Source organism: Loxodonta africana, chromosome 9 (genome assembly GCF_030014295.1).
Source record: "Loxodonta africana isolate mLoxAfr1 chromosome 9, mLoxAfr1.hap2, whole genome shotgun sequence".
Taxonomy (NCBI): Eukaryota; Metazoa; Chordata; class Mammalia; order Proboscidea; family Elephantidae; genus Loxodonta; species Loxodonta africana.
In genome coordinates this window covers 101679192-101700091 of record NC_087350.1, presented here as the reverse complement: position 1 = coordinate 101700091, position 20900 = coordinate 101679192, and the positions used below count along the sequence as shown (strand labels likewise).

The window sequence follows — 20900 nt, the reverse complement described above, 5'->3', positions numbered from 1 at the left end:
AAGCAACTGCCAGCCTCACACAGTCGGTGAAAGCTTGGAGAAACACAAGTGATGACATGAGCTGTTCATTGGTCCCACTGATTGTATCTGTCAGACCTGTCCTCACCTGAGAGGCCCGAACCCCTTTCTGGTGTGTGCCTTTGGCTTGCTAGCTTCCCCTGGGAACAGCACTGCCTCCACTGGAGAGCTCCAGTTACTAGCCACAGCCTGATCCTTTTCTACGTCCTGGACCGCAGTCTCCCGTTACAGCCTGCACTCAGTTCCTGCCAACACACAGAGCAGCAACAGCAAACAGAATTGAAGAGTTACTAGATTTCTCGATGGTGATAACTCATTAACCTTAAAAGTGATTTTTAGAGATTCACATAAACAGATTTACTCCCAGAAAGTACAGTACAGAAAGACAGGGAATGAAAAGAATAACTTTAGAGTGGAGAAACCTGACAAACACTACCTCGAGTCACGTGACCAAGCTTAACATCAACAGTGATGAGTCCCCTTGAAAGCATATATCCCTGACATGATGTGGCAAGAAGGGTACTTTATCTCTGTGATCTTCCTCCAAAAAACATATTCCCATTCATAGTGACCTCGAGTGCTACAGAATAGAACTGCTCCACAGGGCTTTCTTGGTTGTAATCTTTATGGGAGCAGATCACTAGGCCTTTCTCCCACAGTGCTGCAGGGTGGGTTCAAACCACCACCCTCCAGGTCTGCAGTCAAGCTCAAGCCATTTGTGCCACCCAGGGACCCTAAAAAACACATTACCTCAGCCTAATCATGAGAAAAACATCAGACAAATCCAAATAGAGGGGCATTCTACAATATGCCTGACCAGTACTCCCCAAAACTGTCAAGGTCATCAAAAACAAGGAAAGTCTGAGAAACCGTCACAACTGAAAGGAGCCTGAGGAGATGTGATCAGTAAATGCAATGTAGGATCCTGAACAGGATCCTGGAAGAGAAAAAGGAAATGAGGTAAAAACTAAGAAAATCACAAGAAAATATGGACTTACTGGTTTATTAATTGTGACAAATGTTATCAAATTAACGTAAGATGTTAATAATAGAGGAAGCTGGCTGTGGGGTATTAACAGACAACTTAAAAATTTGAAACTAACAAAAATCACAGTTTGGAGGGGAAAATCTGTAGCAAATATGACAAAAGATTAAGGTGTATATAACTGAAAGTCTATTAAACACATAAAAACAATCAGAAAAAAATAAAACAAGCAAAAGAAGAACAGGATTCATACAAAAGGAGGAGGCAGGGACAAGTCGGCAGAGTAGTCAGACGCTTCCTGCGGCCCCTCTTACAACAAAGACCCGAAAAAACAGGTGAATCGATTATATATGACAACCTAGGAGTTCTGAACATCAAAGACAAAGCTGAGGAGTCAAACTGAGCTGCAAGGGAAGGGAAAGACAGTTCAGAAGCAGCGAAGATTTGCCAGACCTGACCTGGCCAGCACCTTACAGGCTAGGTCAGCCAACGCGTGCTGACTGAGGCAAGTAGTAGCGCTCAGGACCCGTTTTCCACGACAGGAGAAATCAAGTGGCAGAGAGTCTGCACAAGCCTCTGGAACCAGGGCAGAGCAGCACTGAATCTGCGAAAGTTAAGTGCAAGCGGCTAACCTACAGCACAGAATCAAAAAAAATCCTTTCCCCTCTAGGAAGTACCTTTCTCCCATTCGCCCGCCCCCTCCCCACTCTGCTCCAGTCCCAGGCCAGCTTCAGCAATTGCTGCGCCAACTGGGCCGGAAGTGGGTCACATCATGTGCCCTGAGCCATTCTCCCAGCTTTGGAGCAGGAACAAATTAACAAACAATAAACGGGAAAAATAATCTTCCAGCTCTCCTAGGCGAGGGCCTCAGGGCAGGTACAGCCCCTTTGCCTAGGCACAGGCATAAAGGGTCCATGGACTCTGAATGCCTTTCACCCTGCCCAGACCCATGTGGACCCACTTCAACAGTGTAAGCCCTCATGAGCACAATACAACAGGATAAACACCTGAAGCCTATTCTCAACTGCAACAGTAAGGAGGAGTTGGCAGATTCCTGACACTTGACACCACCCTGCCCATTAAGCAGCATCCTTACCTACCTACATCAGGGGCCTGAGGACTGGTGGCTCCAACCACTCCACCGAGCCACCCAGGACAGGGGTCTGAGAAAAAGAGGTGCCTTCCGGTCCTTACAGCCAACAGCATTGAGTGTCCAAAGTCCGGCTGTAAAACCTACCCACCTACGTACTCTAGGGAACAGGGACACGCCTTCCACCCAGGTACTCAGGGCAGCCATCAGCTCCCTACCTTCCTTGCTCAGCACATAATCCCCGACTGCAGCCAGATACCTGTGCCTGCTCCAATCACCCCTACATAGCCCTGCCCATCTAGGATTGTAGGTGAGAGCCTTCACCACGCACTCCATGACTGACAACCTGGACACTTTAGCTGAAGCCACGCAAAACAAGTAAATGAACTCCTGGGCTCACATACCTAATAGCAGCTCTAACCACCTGGTGACAGGACGTGAGAGCTTCAAAGACACCAATAATCAAAGCAGCTCATAAGACTAGTATATTTGGGTATATCAAAACAAAACAATAAGAAGCTAGGACACACACAAGGTAATTATGAGCCCAAGAGACAGAAAGGCTACATGAACTAGAGACTACATCATCCTGAGACCAGAAGAACTAGATGGTGCCTGGCTACAACCGATGACTGCCCTGACAGGGAGCACAACAGAGAACCCCTGAGGGAGCAGGAGACCAGTGGGATGCAAACCCCAAATTCTCATAAAAAGACCAGACTTAATGGTCTAAGACTAGAAGAATCCCGGCAGTCATGGTCCCCAAACCTTCTGTTGGCCCAGGACAGGAACCATGCCCGAAGCCAACTCATCAGACATGGATTGGACTGGACAATGGGTTGGAGAGAGATGCTGATGAGGAGTGAGCTACTTGCATCAGGTGGACACTTGAGACTATGCTGGTACCTCCTGTCTGGAGGGCAGATGGTAGGATAGAGGGGGTTAGAAACTGGCGAAAAGGACACAAAAAAAGAGAGTAGAGGGAGAGAGCAGGCTGTCTCATTAGAGTAAGTGGGAGTATGTAGTAAAGTATATATAAGTTTATATGTGAGAGGCTGACTTGATTTGCAAACTTTCACTTAAAGCACAATAAAATTAAAAAAAAAAAGAAGAAGCTAGGACACAGTAAACCAAAACAAAACTGCTGCCATTGACTCAATTTCAAATCATAACGAGCCATAAATATAATAACTAATTGATGACTCAGAGACAACAATCAATTATCAACTCACATAAAAAGTTAGACCATGATGGCTTTGGTAAGCAGCCAAAACAAAGAACTAAAAAACCTCCCAGAGGAAGATAAGATCTCAGAATTACCAGAAGCAGGATTCAAAAGATTAATATACAGAGCCTTCAAGGAATCAGTAAGGAGATCAGGCAAAACATAGAACAAGCCAAGAAACACACAAAGCAACAGAGGAACATAACAAGGTTGTACAAGAGCATAATGTCAAATTTAACAGGCTACAAGAATCTATAGAAAGATGGCAAATAGTAATCTAAAAGATTAACAATAAAATTTCAGAATTAGACAACTCAATAAAAAGTCACAGGAGGAGAACTGAGGCAATGGAAGTCAGAATTAGGAAGACTGACAATAAACCATTAGATACCAATTTATTTTAGGAAAAATCAGAAGTATTTTAAAAAATGAAGAAACCCTGAGAATTATATGGGACTCTATCAAGAGAAATAACCTAGGAGTGACTGGAGTACAAGAACAGTGGGTATAACAGAAAATACAGAGAGAATTGTTGACAGAAAACTTCCTGATATCTGAAAGATGAGAAGATATCTATCCAAGAAGCTCATGAAACCCCACAGAGGGTAGATCCCAAAAGAAAGTCTCCAAGACATATTATAATCAAACTTGCCAAACCAAAGATATGGAGAGAATTTTGAGAATGGTTAGGGATAAACAAGAAGTCATCTACAAAGGACAGTCAATAAGACTAAACTCTGATTTCTCAGTAGAAACCATACAGGCAAGAAGGCAGTGGAATATATAAAGCCTTGAATGAAAAAAATTGCCAGCCAAGAATTACATATCCAGCAATTTCCAAATAAACAGAAGTTAAGGGAATTTGTAAAAACCAAACCAAAATTACAAGAAATACTAAAGGACGTCCTCCAGTTAGAAAATCAATAACATCAGATAACAACCCAAGACTAGAACACAGGACAGAACAACCAAATACCAACCCAGATAGAGAAGGCACAAAAATAAAGCTAAAACATTGAAAATAGGGAAACAGAGACATCAATATGTAAAAGATGACAACATTAAAACAAAAAAGAGGGACTAAACAATGTAGTCATAGAACTTTCATATGGAGAGGAAGTCGAGGTGATATCATGAAATAAAAGATTGGTTTAAACTTAAAAAAATGGAGGTAAATATTAAGGTAACCAGAAAGGAAACTAACAATCCTACACATCAAAATAAAAAAAAAGAAAAACATAAAGACTCAGCAAATAAAAAATCAACAACAATGAAAAAGATGAAAAGAAAATACATAAAGAAAAACAACTCAGCAAAGAAAATTAAGTGGAACAAAAAAAAAACTGTCAACAACACACACACACACACACAAAATATATCAAAATGACAGCACTCAACTCATACCTATCAATAATTACACTGAATGTAAATGGTCTAAATGCACCAATAAAGAGACTATGGTAGAACATACAAAAAACACTATCCATCTACATGCTGCCTACAAGAGACACACCTTAATCTCAAAGACACAAACTAAAGCTCAAAAGATGCATAAAAATATACCAAGCAAACAACAATGAAAAAACAGCAGGAGTGGTAATATTAATCTCTAACAAAATAGACTTTAAAGCAAAATCTACCACAAAGGATAAGGAAGGACACTATATAATGATCAAAGGGTCAATACACCAGGAGGACACAACCATAATAAACATTTATGCACCCAATAACAGGGCTCCAAAATATATAAAACAAACTCTAACACATTGAAAAGAGAAATAGACAGCTCCACAATAATAGTAGGAGGCTTCAACATACCACTTTCAGTGAAGGACAGAACATTCAGAAAGAGACTCAATAAAGACAATGAAGATCTAAATGCCACAATCAACCAACTTAATCTCATAAACATATACAGAACACTCCACCCAAAAGCAGCCAATTATACTTCCCTTTTTCAACGCACATGGAATATTCTCCAGAAAAGACCACATATTAGGCCAAAAAGCAAGCCTTAAAAGAATCTGAAACACTGAAATATTACAAAGTATCTTTTCTGACCAAAAGTCAAAAAAGTAGAAATCAATAACAGAGGAAGCAAGGGAAAAAAATCAAATACATGGAAACTGAACAATACCTTGCTCAAAAACTACTAGGTTACAGAAGAAATCAAATACAAAATAAACTCATAGAATCAAACTAGAATGAAAATACATCCTACCAGAACCTTTAGGACACTGCAAAAACAGTGCTCAGAGGTCAATTTAAAGCAGTAAATGCACACATCCAAAAAGAAGGGGCCAAAATCAAAACATTAACCCTAAAACTCGAACAAATAGTGAACAGCAAAAAAGGCCCAAAGGCACCAGAAGAAAGGAAATATTAAAAATTAGAGCAGAAATAAATGAAATAGAGAATAGAAAAACAATTGAAAGAATTAACAAGACCAAAATCTGGTTATTTGGAAAGATTAACAAAATTGATAAACCATTGTCAAACTGACAAAAGAAAAGCAGGAGAGAAACCAAATAACCCAAATAAGAAATGAGATGGGCAATATCACAGCAGACCCAGCTGAAATTAGAAGAATCAGAATACGATGAAAAATTGTACTCCAGCATATATGAAAATCTAGAGGAAATGGACAAATTTCTAGAAACACACTACCTACCTAAACTAACACAAATTGAGGTAGAAAAACTAAATAAACATATAACAAAAGAAGAGATTGAAGAGGTAATTTTAAAACTCCCAACAAAAAAAAAGCCCTCGCCCTAACGGCTTCACTGGAGAATTGTACCAAACTTTCAGAGAAGAGTTAACACTACTATTAAAGGTATTTCAGAGCATAGAAAAGGCTGGAAGACTAGAAACTCATTCTATGAAGCCACCATAACCTTGATACCAAAACCAGGTAAAGACACCATGAAAAAAGAAAATTACAGAACAATCTCCCTCATGAACACAGACATAAAAATCCTCAACAAAATTCTAGCCAATAGAATTCAACAACGTATCAAAAAAATAATTCACCATGACCAAGTGGGATTCATACCAGGTATGCAGGGATGGTTCAACATTAGAAAAAAAATCAATGTAATCCATCACATAAATAAAACAAAAGAACCACATGATCTTATCAAGTGATGTAGAAAAGGCATTTGACAAAGTCCAGCACCCACTGATGATAAAAACTCTCAGCAAAATAGGAACAGAAGGAAAATCCCTCAACATATTAAGGGCATTTATACAAAGCCAACAGCCAACATCATCCTAAAGGGAGAGAGTCTGAAAGCATTCCCCTGAGAATAGGAACCAGACAAGGATGCCCTTTATCACTACTGTTATTCAGCATTGTGCTGGAGGTCCTGGCCAGAGAAATATGGCAAGAAAAAGAAATAAAGGGCACCTAAATTGGTAAGGAAGACATAAAAGCATCCCTATTTGCAGATGATATGATCTTATACTCAGAAAACCCCAAAGAATCCACAAGAAAACTACTGGAGGTAATAGAAGTTTTCAGCAAAGTATCCGGATACAAGACAAACATACAAAAATCAGTAGGATTCCTCTACACCAACAAAGAGAGCTTCAGAGAGGAAATCACCAAATTAATACCATTTACAACAGCCCCCAAGAAGATAAAGTACTTAGGAATAAATCTAGCCACAGACGTAGAAGACCTATGCAAACAAAACTAGAAGACACTACTGCAAGAAACCAGAAGAGACTGACATAAGTGGAAAAGCATACCTTGCTCATGGATAGGAAGTCCCAAACCTTGTGAAAATGTCAGTTCTACCCAAAGTGATCTACAAATACAATGCAATCCCAATCCAAATTCCAAGGACATTTTTTAATGAGATGGAGAAACAAATCATCAACTTTTACACTGAAAAAGGAAAACAAAGTGGGAGGCCTCACACCACCTGATTTTAGAACCTATCATACTGACATGGTCATCAAAACAGCCTGGTACTAGTACAACAGATACATAGACCAACGGAACAGATTTGAGAATCCAGGTGTAAATTCATCCACCTATGAGCAGCTGATATTTGACAAAGGCCCAAAGTCAGTTAAATGGGGAAAAGACAGTCTATTTAACAAATGGTGCTGACATAAATGGATATCCATCTGCAAAAAAATGAAACAAGATCCATAACACACACCATGTACAAAAACTAACTCAAAATGGATCAAAGACCTAAATACAAAATCTGAAACGATAAATATCATGGAAGAAAAAACAGGGACAATACTAGGAGCCCTAATACATGGCATAAACAGACTACAAACCATAACTAACAATGCAAAAACACCAGAAGAGAAACTAGATAACTGGGAGCTCCTAAAAATCACATATGCTCATCAAAAGACTTCACCAAAATAGTTAAAAGACAACTTACAGACTGGGAAAAAAATTTTTTGGCTACAACATATCCAATTAGGGCCTAATCTCTAAAATCTACAAGATACTGCAAAACCTCAACAACAAAAAGACAAATAACCCAATTACGAATTGGGCAAAAGATATGAACAGGAACGTCATCAAAGAAGACACTCAGGCAGCTAACAGATACATGAAAAAATGTTCCGATCATCAGCCATTAGAGAAATGCAAATCAAAATTACACTGAGATATCATCTTACCCCAACACAGCTAGCATTAATCAAAAAAACACAAAATAATAAATGTTAGAGAGGTTGTGAAGAGACTGGAACATTTATACACTGCTAGTGGTAATGTAAAATGGTACAAGCACTTTGGAAATCCATTTGGCACTTCTTTAAAAAGCTAGAAATAGAAATACCATATGATCCAGCAATCCTACTCCTAGGAATATATTCTAGAGAAATAAGAGCCAACACACAAATAGACATACGCACACCCATGTTCACTGCAGCATGTTCACAATACCAAAAGATGGGAACAACCTAGACGTCCATCAATGAGATGAATGAATAAACAAACTATGGTACATACACACAATGGAGTACTATGCAACAATAACGAACAATGATGAATCTGCGAAGCATCTCACAATGTGGATGAATCTGGAGGGCATTATGCTGAGTGAAATAAGTCAATCACAAAAGAACAAACACTGTATAAGACTGCTATTATAAGAACTCAAGAAAAGGTTGAAACAGAAAAAAACATTCTTTGATGGTTATGAAGGTGCGCAGGAAGGGAGAGAGGAATCTACATTAAAAAAAAACTACATAGTAGAGAAGAATTATCTTAGGTTAAGGTAAGGACAACACACAATACAGGGGAAGTCAGCAAAACTGGACTAAACCAAAAGCTAGGAAGTTTCCTGAACACAACCAAATACTTTGAGGGACACAGTAGCAGGGGCGGGATCGTGAGAGCATGGTTTTGGGGGACATCTAGGTCAACTGGCCTAGCAAAATTTACTAAGAAAATGTTCTGCATCCCACTTTGGTGAGTGGTGTCTAGGAACTTAAAATCTTGCAAGTGGCCATCTAAGATGCATCAATTGGTCCCAACCCACCTGGAGCACAGGAGAATGAAGAACACCAAAGACGCAAGGAAAATATTACCCCAAAAAACAAAGGGGCCACATAAACCACAGTCTCCATCAGGCTGAGACCAGACAGGGAACACAACAGAGAGTCCCTGACAGAGCAGGAGAAATGTGTGGTGCAGAACTCAAATTCACGTAAAAAGACCAGGCTTAACGGTCTGAGTGAGACTAGAGGAACCCCAGAAGACATGGCCCCCGGACTCTCTGTTAACCCAGAACTAAAACCGTTCCTGAAGCTAACTCTTCAGACAAAGGCTAGACTGGACTATAAAACATAAAATAATACTCATGAAGAGGGTGCTTCTTAGTTCAAGTAGAGACAGAAGACTAAATGGGCGGCTCCTTTCCGGAGGCGGGATGAGAAGGAAAAAAGGGATAGATGCTGGTTGAATGGACACGGGGAACCTGGGGTGGAAAAGGAGAGTGTGCTGTCACATTGTAGAGGCTACAACTAGGATCACATACCAATATGTGTATGAATTTTTATGAGAAATTAACTTGAGCTATAAACTTTCACCTAAAACACAATAAATAAAATTAAAGAAGAATCCATACAAAAGGAAATGCATTTTACTAAACAAACAATAATGATTAATAAAGGAAATTTATAAACTGAAACAATTATGTGTCATTTAATATTTAAAGTTGTAAAATGGTTTTCCAGAAATCCTCAGTTACAGTGATTCTACAGTTCTTCACTTAGAGTTACTGCTGGCCACAGAAACTGATAAAACTTTTCGGAAAGCAATTTGAGATACATATAAGCAACAATAAAAATATTCATCCTTTTTAATCCAGTAATCCTACATCTATGGAATTACCCCTTGGAAACAACTTAAAAATACGACAAAGCTATCTATACACATGAAAATATTCCATACTTAGTTGTAAGTTTTTAAACCGATAGCAACCTAAGTGTCTAACAATTAGGAAATGGGTAAGTAAATTATGGCATTCCTCTTGTTCTAATATGATGTAATCATTAAAAAAAAAATTAAAATCTATGTAGGCTTATCAGAAATGCTTGTAATTTTGTGTAAGACGAAGGCAAAAATGTACACTATGAAGCCAATCATGTAAATAAGTATGGACAAGAATTAAAAGGTTGGCTATAAACAAATAAAAATAATTTAAGTTGTTGTAAAACTTTTTTCTTTTAATTTAATTAGTGTTGTAAGAAATAATACTCAAAAATATATTTGATAGTAACTTTAGACAGACGCCCCCCTTAATCACATCCTAACTCTTAAATTACAGAAACGATGTGTTTTCTGAGAGTAGCCACTACTTTCAAAAAAAAAAAAAGAATGAGATATTTACATTTTATATAAGAGAACCATCTATTTTTCTTGGCTACATAACTTTTATTACTTCATTACTTACACAGGGATGGACTCCAAAGCATCTTCAAAGATATCCTGGGGGGGGGGGGATAAAAAATACAGTGAGTTTCTCAAAAATTAAGAACTCTACATTTAAAAGAGAAAATGATTATGCATACTGTGTATGGAAAAACCCTGGTGGCATAGTAGTTAAGTGCTACGGCTGCTATCCAAGAGGTCGGCAGTTCAAATCCGCCAGGCGCTCCTTGGGAACTCCATGGGGCAGTTCTACTCTGTCCTATAGGGTCGCTATGAGTCAGAATCAACTCGATGGCAGGATTTGGTTTTATTGTGTACGGAAGGAGCTCTGGTGGTGCAGTGGTTAAGCACTTGGGTGCTAACCAAAAAGTCGGCAGTTTGAACCCGGCAGTCACTCCACGGGAGAAAGACGTGGCGGTCTGCTTCTATGAAGATTTACAGCTTGGAAACCCCGTGGGGTAGCTCTACTCTGTCCTATAGGGTCGCCATGAGTTGGAATCAACTGGATGGCAGTGGGGTGGGTGGGTAGATTGAGCCTCAGGGCAGGGAGAGGGAGGCAGTTTTTTGCAGGAGAGTAAAGCATGCTGGTGAATTGCTCAGCTTCAGAGGCAAATAGCATTCCCTTCAGAGAAATCAACCATATGAATTCAAGTGAGATCCTTTTTTTTTTTCTTTTTTCTTGGTAATTAAGACAGGTAAACCACTCAGCTAGCAATCAAACCAGGCAAATTTGAAGAGAGTGTGACTTCTTTAATAGAGCTGTATTTCACTCCTCAGACTGATTTACCCCAGATCTAGAATAGAACAAATAACAGGACTTGCTCAATTTAGTCTTCTTTTTCTCCTTGGCTAGCCAAGCTAGTCTCCTCTGGGCCTTCATTTCACATCTAAATGCACTACCCTCCTTCACCAGCCTTTCCCCCAGTTCAATCTGTACCACATATGACAGCCCCTTCCTTTACACCACTGGCCTGTTGAAAAGATACAACAGGAGAAAAACCTGAACACACCCCACACTCATACATACTAACTCATAACTCACAGTCTCACATACAAACTCAGTCATACTTATCCATATGCACACTCACACACTCACAAATCCATATACCCCCAATTCATACACACTGACTCACAAGCTCACACACAGTCATGCTTATTCACATGCACACTCACACACCCTCACAAATCTATATACCCCCAACTCATACACAGTCTCACATACAAATTCACAGTCATACTCACACACACTCACACCCTCACTCACCCACACACCCCAAGCCAGAAGGATCTCTGCAAGATCACCTCAGGTCTCCCTACTCCCACACCTGATAACCTCCATTTAATTCTTGAAAAAACAGTGACAGTAACTTTTTTCTCTTCTTTTCTTTCTCTTCTTTTAACTTAATAAGCTCATACGTTCCAGGGTCCTAGATCCCTTTAAGAGCTTTCCATTGCACTTAAAGTCCTCTCAGTGATCTATAGAGCCCAAGGCCATTCAGCCCCACGTGACTATGACCAAATCTTCACCCACCTGCCCGCCTCCCTGCTCATTCCACTTCAGTCACAGGTCTGTCTTCGTGCTCTGTGAACCAAGCAACTCATCCCACACCTCTCTGCACTGTTTCCGCCTCCCTAGGATGCTCTTCACTCAACTCTTGATGTGGTTGACTCACTGTCATCCTGCCCTTGTCAGCTCAGAAAGCCACCTCCTCAAAGAGACCATCGTTGACTACCCTCATTAAAATTCCTAAGAACAGCAGCTCACTAATAGTTTTTCATCACTCGACTTATTTCATTCATAATAGTTGTCATAATCTCTAATCATCTGGTTTGCTTTCTTGGTTCCTGTCTGTCTTCTTCAGGGCGGGCTCTTCATTATCATGTTCACAGAAGAGTCACCAGAGCTTGGCACAGAGCTGTTGCTCCATAAACACTTGTTGCCTATGAATGGATCCAGCTAGGACTCTCACAACCCCCTTAGAGATATGATACAGAAATGAAGAAGGAGGGTTAGAGACCTTTCCCCTTGTGTAACTATTAATATTGAACAGTGTTTAGGCCATACTGGAGTCTGCATTTAGACAGGAAAGAAAAAATTGTATAAATACTGAAAAAGAAGAAACAAGGTTATAAGTAGTGGCAGAACTGAATTTAGAATTTGGGATCCCTGACCCTACTGAGGAAACTCTCATAGCATAGTAGTTAAGATCTACGGCTGCTAACCAAGAAGTTAGCAGTTCAAATCTGCCAGGTGCTCCCTGGAAACTCTGTGGGGCAGTTCTACTCCATCCTATAGGGTCACCATGAGCTGGAATCGACTTGACGACAGTGGGTTTGGTTTTTGGTTTTGAACCCTATTGATCTAGGATCCCTGGTGGTGCAGCGGTTGAGCACTCAGCTGCTAGGCAAAAGGTAGGTGGTCCAAACCACCAACAAGTTCACGGGAGAAAGATAGAGCATTCTGCTTCTGTAAAGATTCAAAGCCTTGGAAACCCTAAGGGGCAATTCTACTGTGTCCTATAGGGTTGCTATGAATCAGAGCTGACTCGACAGCAACAGGTTTGGGTTTTTTTGTTTGTTTTTTGACCCTACTAATCTACATTAATTTTTTATTTTGCCAGTAAAGGAGGTAGGGTTTGAGACAAGTACATATCAGCCTCACTCTTCAGAGGTGAGTTACTAAGCAAAATCGAAAGTTCATAAACCAGTTACTGGAAGAGAAATGAGCTAGTCCTGAAGCAAAAGGGCCTAATAGTAAAAAGATTCTTCCCTGGCCTCTAGAAAAGTACCAAAGGGAGAAAGACTTTTTTCTCCAAATGAAAAGTCTGAAATGCCTCTTGGTATCACAGATTTTGTATTTTTGAGTCACAGCTCAACGTTCCACCTGCTGGCACACAGGTCATCGTGCTAGGAGCTATGGAGAAAGGAGACAATCTGCTCTCCAAGAACCCACATCTGGCTGTGACGTATCAATTGCCTGTATGTGTCAGAGCCCAGCTCACAGTCCCACTGGCATCACTGCTGAGCCCAGCCATGCTTACCTTTACCAAGTCAGGTAAACCTACCCCTGAAACCTACCCCACTCCCAGATGACTCACTGTGGTCATGCTAACCGACACAGATGTGAAGAAAGGGCATGGGAGTGCTAGTCACCTTTCTAGACAATTTTCTTCTTAATTTGTAACTTGTCATATTCTGAGTAGCAAAAAGGCATGCGAACAACAGGTTCTTAATAAATATTTAATTTAAAAATCTTAAATGATGAAGATATTAAGGATGAAAATAAGCCAGAATACAAATGTTTACATTATTTTTACCCTGAGGGGAGAGTCGAGAATAAAGATTTAACAAATACGCTACTAACAGTAGCAATTTCAAATCTATGTATTAATTTCAGAAGAGATCAAATACATTTACAAACTTTTCAGACTTCCTGAATTTTAGTTCACTTTATGGCAATAAAAGGATTATGTGATAAATATTACTCCAAGAAGGAAAAGGAAGTAGAAAGTAACCTGACAAAAATTAAAAGAATTAGGTACCAAAAATCCAAAGGACCCCCAGAGGCATATGGTTAAGTGTTCGGCTGCTAATAGAAAAGTCAGTGGTTCGAACCCACCAGCTGCTCCATGGGAGAAAAGACCTGGCAATCTGCTCCACTAACAATTACACCCTAAGAACCCCTGTGGGGCAGTTTTACTCTGTCCTATAGGGTCTCTTTTTTATAGGGTCGCTACAAGTAAGGATCAACTCGATGGCACACAACCACAAATCCAAAAAGGTGAATCACCTCTCTAGGGCCCCTTCTTCTCTCCCCTTATCACCTCCTTCTCCTCCTCTTCCTCCTTCTCCATTTTTTCCACTTTCTCATACAAATGATTTTGCAGGTCTGTGAGCTGATGCTACCATGTTCTCATTTAACTGCTCTCCTTTAAGAAATAACAAGGTTTAACAGGGTTCTGCAGACAACTTCCTCCTCAATGAACAGCTCCCCTCCCTGATGGCACCAGGCCCTCCTTAGTGGAGCTTCCGCCCAACATTCCGATCTATTGACCAATGAAACTGTGTGTCTGGTACCATGTCTCAAAGAACCCTAGAGCTGTGAGAATTCTAACAAATCACAGATTCTATGCCTGGCTTTGGGGCACATCTGCAGGATTCCTTGGGAGATGAGACAGGAAGAAGATGTCCCAACTTCCCCCTGGGACTACAGCAGGGGTTAAGAGCCCTGGGTACGGGGTCTTGAGAACTGCAAACACGCCTCCAACATTGCTGGGTATGAAGAGTACAAACATCTCTCATAAAACCAATTGCTGTTGAGTTAGCTCTGACCCATGGAGACCTCATACGTGTCAGAGCAGCACTGTGCCCCCATAGGGTTTTCAATGGCTGATTTTTTTGGCAATAGACTGCCACAACTTTCTTCCAAGGTGCCTCAAATCGCCAACCTTTGGGTTAGTAATCAAGCATGTTACCCATGTGCAGCACCCAGGGACTAACATCACTCATGAAAAAAATCTGCTGCCATCAAATTAATTTCAACCCCAAGGCGGGCCCATGTATTTCAGAGGAGAACTGCTCCACAGGGTTTTCTTGGCTGTAATTTTAATGAAAAAAAAAAAGTTTTTCACTTTTCTTTATTCTTAATGGGGAGCCCTGATGGCATAGTAGTTTAGATTTTGGCTGCTAACCAAAAGGTTGGCAGTTCAAATCCACCAGCTGCTCCTTGGAAACCCTATGGGGCAGTTCTACTCTGTCCTATAGGATTGCTATGAGTCTGAATCCACTCAATGGCAACAGGTTTTAATCTTAGTGGAAGCAGACTGCCAAGTCTTTCTTCCATGGAGCCACTGGCTGGGTTCGACCCACCAACTTTAAGGTTAGTAGTCGAGCACAAACCATTTGCAGCACCCAGGGACCTTAACATCACTCACAAACCAGCAAAAACCAAATCCATTGCCACTAGAGTCGATTCCAACTCATAGCGACACTGCAGGACAGGGAACTGCCCCATTGGGCTTCCAAGGCTGAAATCTTTACGGAAGCAGACTGCCGCATCTTTCTCCTGTGAAGCAGCTAGTGAGTTGGAACCACCAACCTTCTGGTTAACAGTCAAGCGCTTAACCACTGAGCCTTAAAAGTGTTAATGTCAAAGCAATTTCTGTGAAATGTTAACTGACCCACAGAGCTCTTAAAGGGAAAGAAGGCAGCTGAGACCCATACACTAGAGACCACTCGCACCCAAGTCGCCCCCTGTAACGACATGCTCCTGGCCCTTGCAGTGGACAAAATGTGATCTTCCCAAGGTTTGAAAGATCAGACTATAAACATAATTCTCAAATACAGCAAACTAAAAAACAACCTGACACAAAATTCTTCACACATAGGTTCTTCAGAACTTGCCAGAAGGTTTGTTAAATCTGGTTTTTTGATACACTTAGTTAAAAAAGAAAAAAAAACTTGGAAGCTTTCAAAACAATACTCATAAACAGAGTTTTGTGGTTTTTTTAATAAAACAAACTGTAAAATCAGCTGCCAGATGGGAAAATTTATACCTTAGAAACTTTTATTTTAAAGTCATCACCTGAGATTGAAAATAACCCCACACATTCTCAAAGTGTAGCATTAATATTGTTTTCCAGTTGCTCTTATGGTAAGTGCTCTAACATTTTCCCGTATAAGTTGTCTTTTATTTTAAGCTTCATTTTTACCATAAATAACAGATCAGATAGTAAAAATTGGTGATACAGGGTTAATAGTCATGTCACTAGGAAGAATTACTTTCTATAAATTTAGGAACTATAAAGAATAAACTAGATGGAACACTATTACTTATCAGTTAGTTAGGTTTTATTCAACAACTCATTCAAACATTTACTGATTTTGTAAAGGTGGAAGTGAGATAATACATACAACAGGTCTGAGGCAAAGCAGGCTCAATAAATGTAAATTTCACAGCATATTAAATTCTCAGATGTAGGCTGAGTCAGTGAACTCATGGAGATAGAGCTGGGATTCTTCATTGCACATTCCTTTACAATTCTTTTTTATACCAAAGATTCTGCACCCTGTTATGGAAGGGTTTTAGAAAAGAGGCAGCATATAGGAACATTTAAAGTAAATAGCAGGTACTCAAAACTGTTCATTCAACATGCCTTCTGTCTTAAAATGGCTTCACCTTCTACCCTTTCAAGCCCAGACCCTTCTCACTCAGTGGGTTACTCCGCATGAATGATGTAACTTATGGCCACATAGCCTGGGACTCAGCTCACCAGGGAGCAGTGTGATCCCAGCCAATAGGCTCAATCTCTCTGGGCTCTGTCTCCTCAAGAGAAAAGCAGAGAGGCTGGCATTGGCATAGGAACCATACCTGTTGTTGTGCCGTTTAGTGAATTCTGACTCATAGTGGCTCTACACGGCAGAGTAGAACTGCCCCACAGTCTTTACAGGAGCACATCGCCAGGTCTTTCTCCCACAGAGCCATTGGCGGGTTCGAACCACTCGACCTTTCGTTTAGCAGCCGAGCCATTAAACCACTGTACCACCAGGGCTCCTTACTCAAAATCCTACCTCCTCTGAACAAAACAGAAATCCTCTCCAGTAAGGCAGCTGTTTTCTATCATATATAATAAAATAAAAGCCCTCAGGGAGATCTGGGATTTAGAGTGACTGAATCGATAGTGAGGGAGCCCTGGTAGTGCAGTGGTTAAGCGCTTGGCTACTAACTGAAAGGTCGGTGATTTGAACCCACCAGCTGCTCTGCAGGAAAAAGACATGGCTGTCAGCTCTCCTAAAGATCTGCCCTATGGCGCAGCTCTACTCTGTCCTATAGAGTAGCTATGAGTCAGAATTGACTCAACAGCAGTGGGTTTGAATCAATAGTGAGCACTGCTGGACTTTTCAAAGTTTGAGCAATAACAGTGGTGTTAACTTAACCCATGATAGCTAGCATGTTAATACCAAGCAAAGCAGTTTCCATAACCATCCTCTGGAATTTCTAACAACAGCTAACCAAGTGACAAGAAACTAAAACTAAAGAGGAACCACCAGATGTCACTCTCACAAAAAAATCTTGGATTGGACAGTGTCAGGGATTGAATTATGTTCCCCCAAAAATGTGTGTATCAACTAGGCTGGGCCATGATTCCCAGTATTGAGTGATTTTCCTATATGTTGCAAATCCTGCCTCTATGATGTTCATACGTGACTATGGGAGGCAGCTGTGTTAGTGAGGCAGGACTCAACCTCCAAGACTGGATTGCGTCTCGAGGCAATCTCTTGAGATATAAAAGAGAGGCAGGGGCACCTCATACCCCCAAAAAGCAGTACCAGGAGCAAAGCGTGTCCTTTGGACCTGGGATCCCTGTGCAGAGAACCTCCTAGTATGGGGGAAGACTGATGAGAAGTCTGACAAAGCTTTCCCTTGGAGCTGACATCCTGAATTTGGACTTTTAGCGTACTTTACTGTGAGAAAATAAACTTCTCTTTGTTAAAGCCATCAACTTGTGGTATTTCTGTTACAGCAGCACTAGATAACTAAGACAGACAACATTTCTTTAGTTTCTACCAAGGAGTCAAAATTAACATTGAATAAACACATAAAATTGCCATTATATTAGAGTATGCATGGTTTTAGACATAATTCCACTTGGTAATAGGTCTATGTATAGACATAAAATGTGTACAGTAACATATGGTATATAATTAAGAGCATATATGCAAAATACATTTTTTACAAATGCATAGAATTGAATTTGTCTAATGTAAATGAGCAAGTGATTTTACTCCCCTGTACATATTTCTCAGCTACCATTTTCACGGTTGTAAGATGAACCTTGTAAATTACTTAATGTGTCAAGCATCACTGTCCTCTAGTGCCTACCCTAACTGATCTATGGTAAACTGAGGAATACCTAAGGCATTCCATTTTTGCTGGAGAATAATTTTACAAAAAATAAAACTAACAAAAAAAATTCACAACCAAGAGAGTTTCAACATTTCAAAGTGTTTAATTATGAAACCATTACTAGCGGAGGTATTTAAAAATCAAAATGAGCAGAGCTTATTGCTTCTTCCTATGAATAAATAATCACAACAGGTTCCATTTATTAGCACCTAGGCACTGCGTTGGACACTTACGTATATACTTCTAACTTGCAATTATAAAAAGTGAGTATTTCACCTCTACAATTACTGCTACTACTATGTTCTAATGATAATAACAACAACATCAATAACAGGTAACACTATTGAGTGCCAATTGTTGCTCTAAATCCTTAATGTGTGTTAACTCATTTAACCTTCATAACAACCCCGTGGTAGGACTAGCATCACGTCCAAATGAGGAAACTAAGGCTTAAAAAAAAAAAAGGCTTAGAGAGATTTAATTATCCAACATCCCACAGCTGAGCTTCAGTTTCCACTCTGTACAATGGGAATAAACCAAAAATCCACTGCCGTTGAGTCGATTCTGACTCACAGGCGCTCCTTGGAAACTACGGGGCAGTTCTACTCTGTGCTATAGGGTCACTATGAGTGAGATGAGTGATGACAATGGGAATAGTACCACTAAATTTAAAAGGACTGTGATACATTTAATGAGATATATTAAATAACTGAGATATATTTAATGCACCTAACAAAACTCTATGGGGTATAACTGAGATATATTTAATGCACCTAACAAAACTCTATGGGGCAGTTCTACTCTGTTCTACAGGGTCGCTACGAGTCGGAATCGATTCGATGGCACTGGGTCTGAGTGAACAGTGTTAGCACAACAGACACTCAGTAAATAAATCCCAATTGTCATCATTAAACGGTTTCTATGTAAGGAAGAAGTAAAACTATCCCTATTCACAAACAATATGATCATATACATATAAAATCCCAGAGACTCCACAAAAAAGCTAGGGGAACTAATAGGAGAATTCCGCAAAGTGACACACTACAAGATCAACATACAAAAATCAGCTTGATTCCTCTACACCAACTAAGAGAACTCAGAAGAAAAAAAAAAAATTAGGAAAACAGTACCATTTACAGTAGCTCTCAAAAAGATAAAATACTTGGGAATAAATCTGACTAGAGAAGTAAAAGACTTATACAAAGAAAACTACAAAACACTACTGCAAGAAACCAAGAGACCCACATAAATGAAAGAATATACCATGCTCATTCATGAAAGAAGGCTTAACGCTGTGAAAATGTCAATACTACCCAAAGCAATGTACAAATACAGTCATCTCTCATTATTTGAGAGACATTGGTTCCAGGAACCCCCATGGACACCAAAATTCATGCATGCTCGAGCCCCTTATAAAACAACTCCAATCTTTTCTCTGTTTATCATGATGCTGTTTACTGGTCCAGTTGTGAGGATCTTTGTTTTCTTTATATTGAGGTGCAATCCATACTGAAGGTTGTAGTCTTTGATCTTCAACAGTAAGTGCTTCAAGCCCTCTTCACTTTTAGCACACCAGGTTGTATCATCTGCATAACGCAGGTTGTTAACCAGTCTTCTGCCAGTTCTGGTGCCCTGTTCTTCTTCACATGGTCCAGCTTCTTGGATTATTTGCTCATCATACACATTGAATAAGTATGGTGAAAGGATACAACCCTAACATGTACCTTTCCTGACTTTAAACCATGCAGTAATCCCCTGTTATGTTTGAACAAATGCCTCTTGATCTATGTACAGGTTCCTCATGAGCACAATTAACTGTTCGGAAAATCTCATTCTTTGCAATGTTATCCATAATTTGTTATGATCCATACAGTCAAATGCCTTTGCATAGTCAATACAACACAGGTAAACATCCTTCTGGTATTCTCTGCTTTCAGCCAGGATCCATCTAACATCAGCGATGACATCCCTGGTTCCACGTCCTCTTCTGAAACTGGCTTGGATTTCTGGCAGTTCCCTGTCAATCTGATGCTGCATCCGCTTTTGAATCATCTTCAGCAAAATTTTACTTGTGTGTGATATTAATGATATGGTTTATCATTTCTGCACTCAGTTGGATCACCTTTCTTTGAAATGGCTACAAATCTGGATCTCTTCCAGTCAGTTAGCCAGGTAGCTGTCTTCCAAATTTCTTGGCATAGGCGAATAAGCACTTCCAGTGCTGCATCTGTTTGTTGAAACATCTCGATTGGTATTTCATCAGTTCCTGGGGACTTGTTTTTCACCAATGTCATCAGTGCAACTTTGGCTTCTTCCTTCAGTACCATCGGTTCTTGATCATATGTCACCTCCTGAAATGACTGAACGTTGACCAATTTTTTTGGTACATGACTCTGTATTCCTTCTATCATCTTTTGATGCTTCCCACGTTCAGAATTTTGCCCATAGAATCCTTCAATATTGCAAGTCGAGGCTTGAATTTTTTCTTCAATTCTTTCAGCTTGAGAAATGCAGAGTGTGTTCTTCCCTTTTGGTCTTCTAACTCCAGATCTTTCCATGTGTTGTTATAATACTTTACTTTGTCTTCTCAAGCCATCCTTGGAAATCTTCTGTTCAGCTCTTTTACTTCATCATTTCTTCCGTTCACTTTAGCTACTCGATGTTAAAGAGCAACTTTCAGAGTCTCTTCTGGCATCCATTTGGTCTTTTCTTTCTTTCCTATCTTTTTAATGACCACTTGCTTTCTTCATGATAATACCCTTG

General features: G+C 40.0%; 1 protein-coding gene across 11 annotated transcripts in view; it reads right to left on the bottom strand.

Moving 5' to 3' along the window:
• TTC39B (tetratricopeptide repeat domain 39B) overlaps positions 1-20900 on the bottom strand; it is a 140174-nt gene that overhangs the window by 92273 nt on the left and 27001 nt on the right. For 7 of the 11 annotated variants that reach the window (XR_010322859.1, XM_023545258.2, XM_023545253.2 and 4 more), the window contains exon 2: positions 10254-10288. The exons of 2 other annotated variants lie outside the window; for them this stretch is intronic. Coding sequence is in view for 5 of the 9 variants with exons in the window: in XM_023545258.2 (XP_023401026.2) it covers positions 10254-10288 (35 nt within the window). In the remaining 4 variants the exon portion in view is untranslated. Of the gene's footprint in view, positions 1-106; positions 264-10253; positions 10289-20900 lie in introns of those variants that run through there. 2 more of the 11 variants (XM_023545254.2, XM_064290477.1) reach the window with 1 other exon arrangement.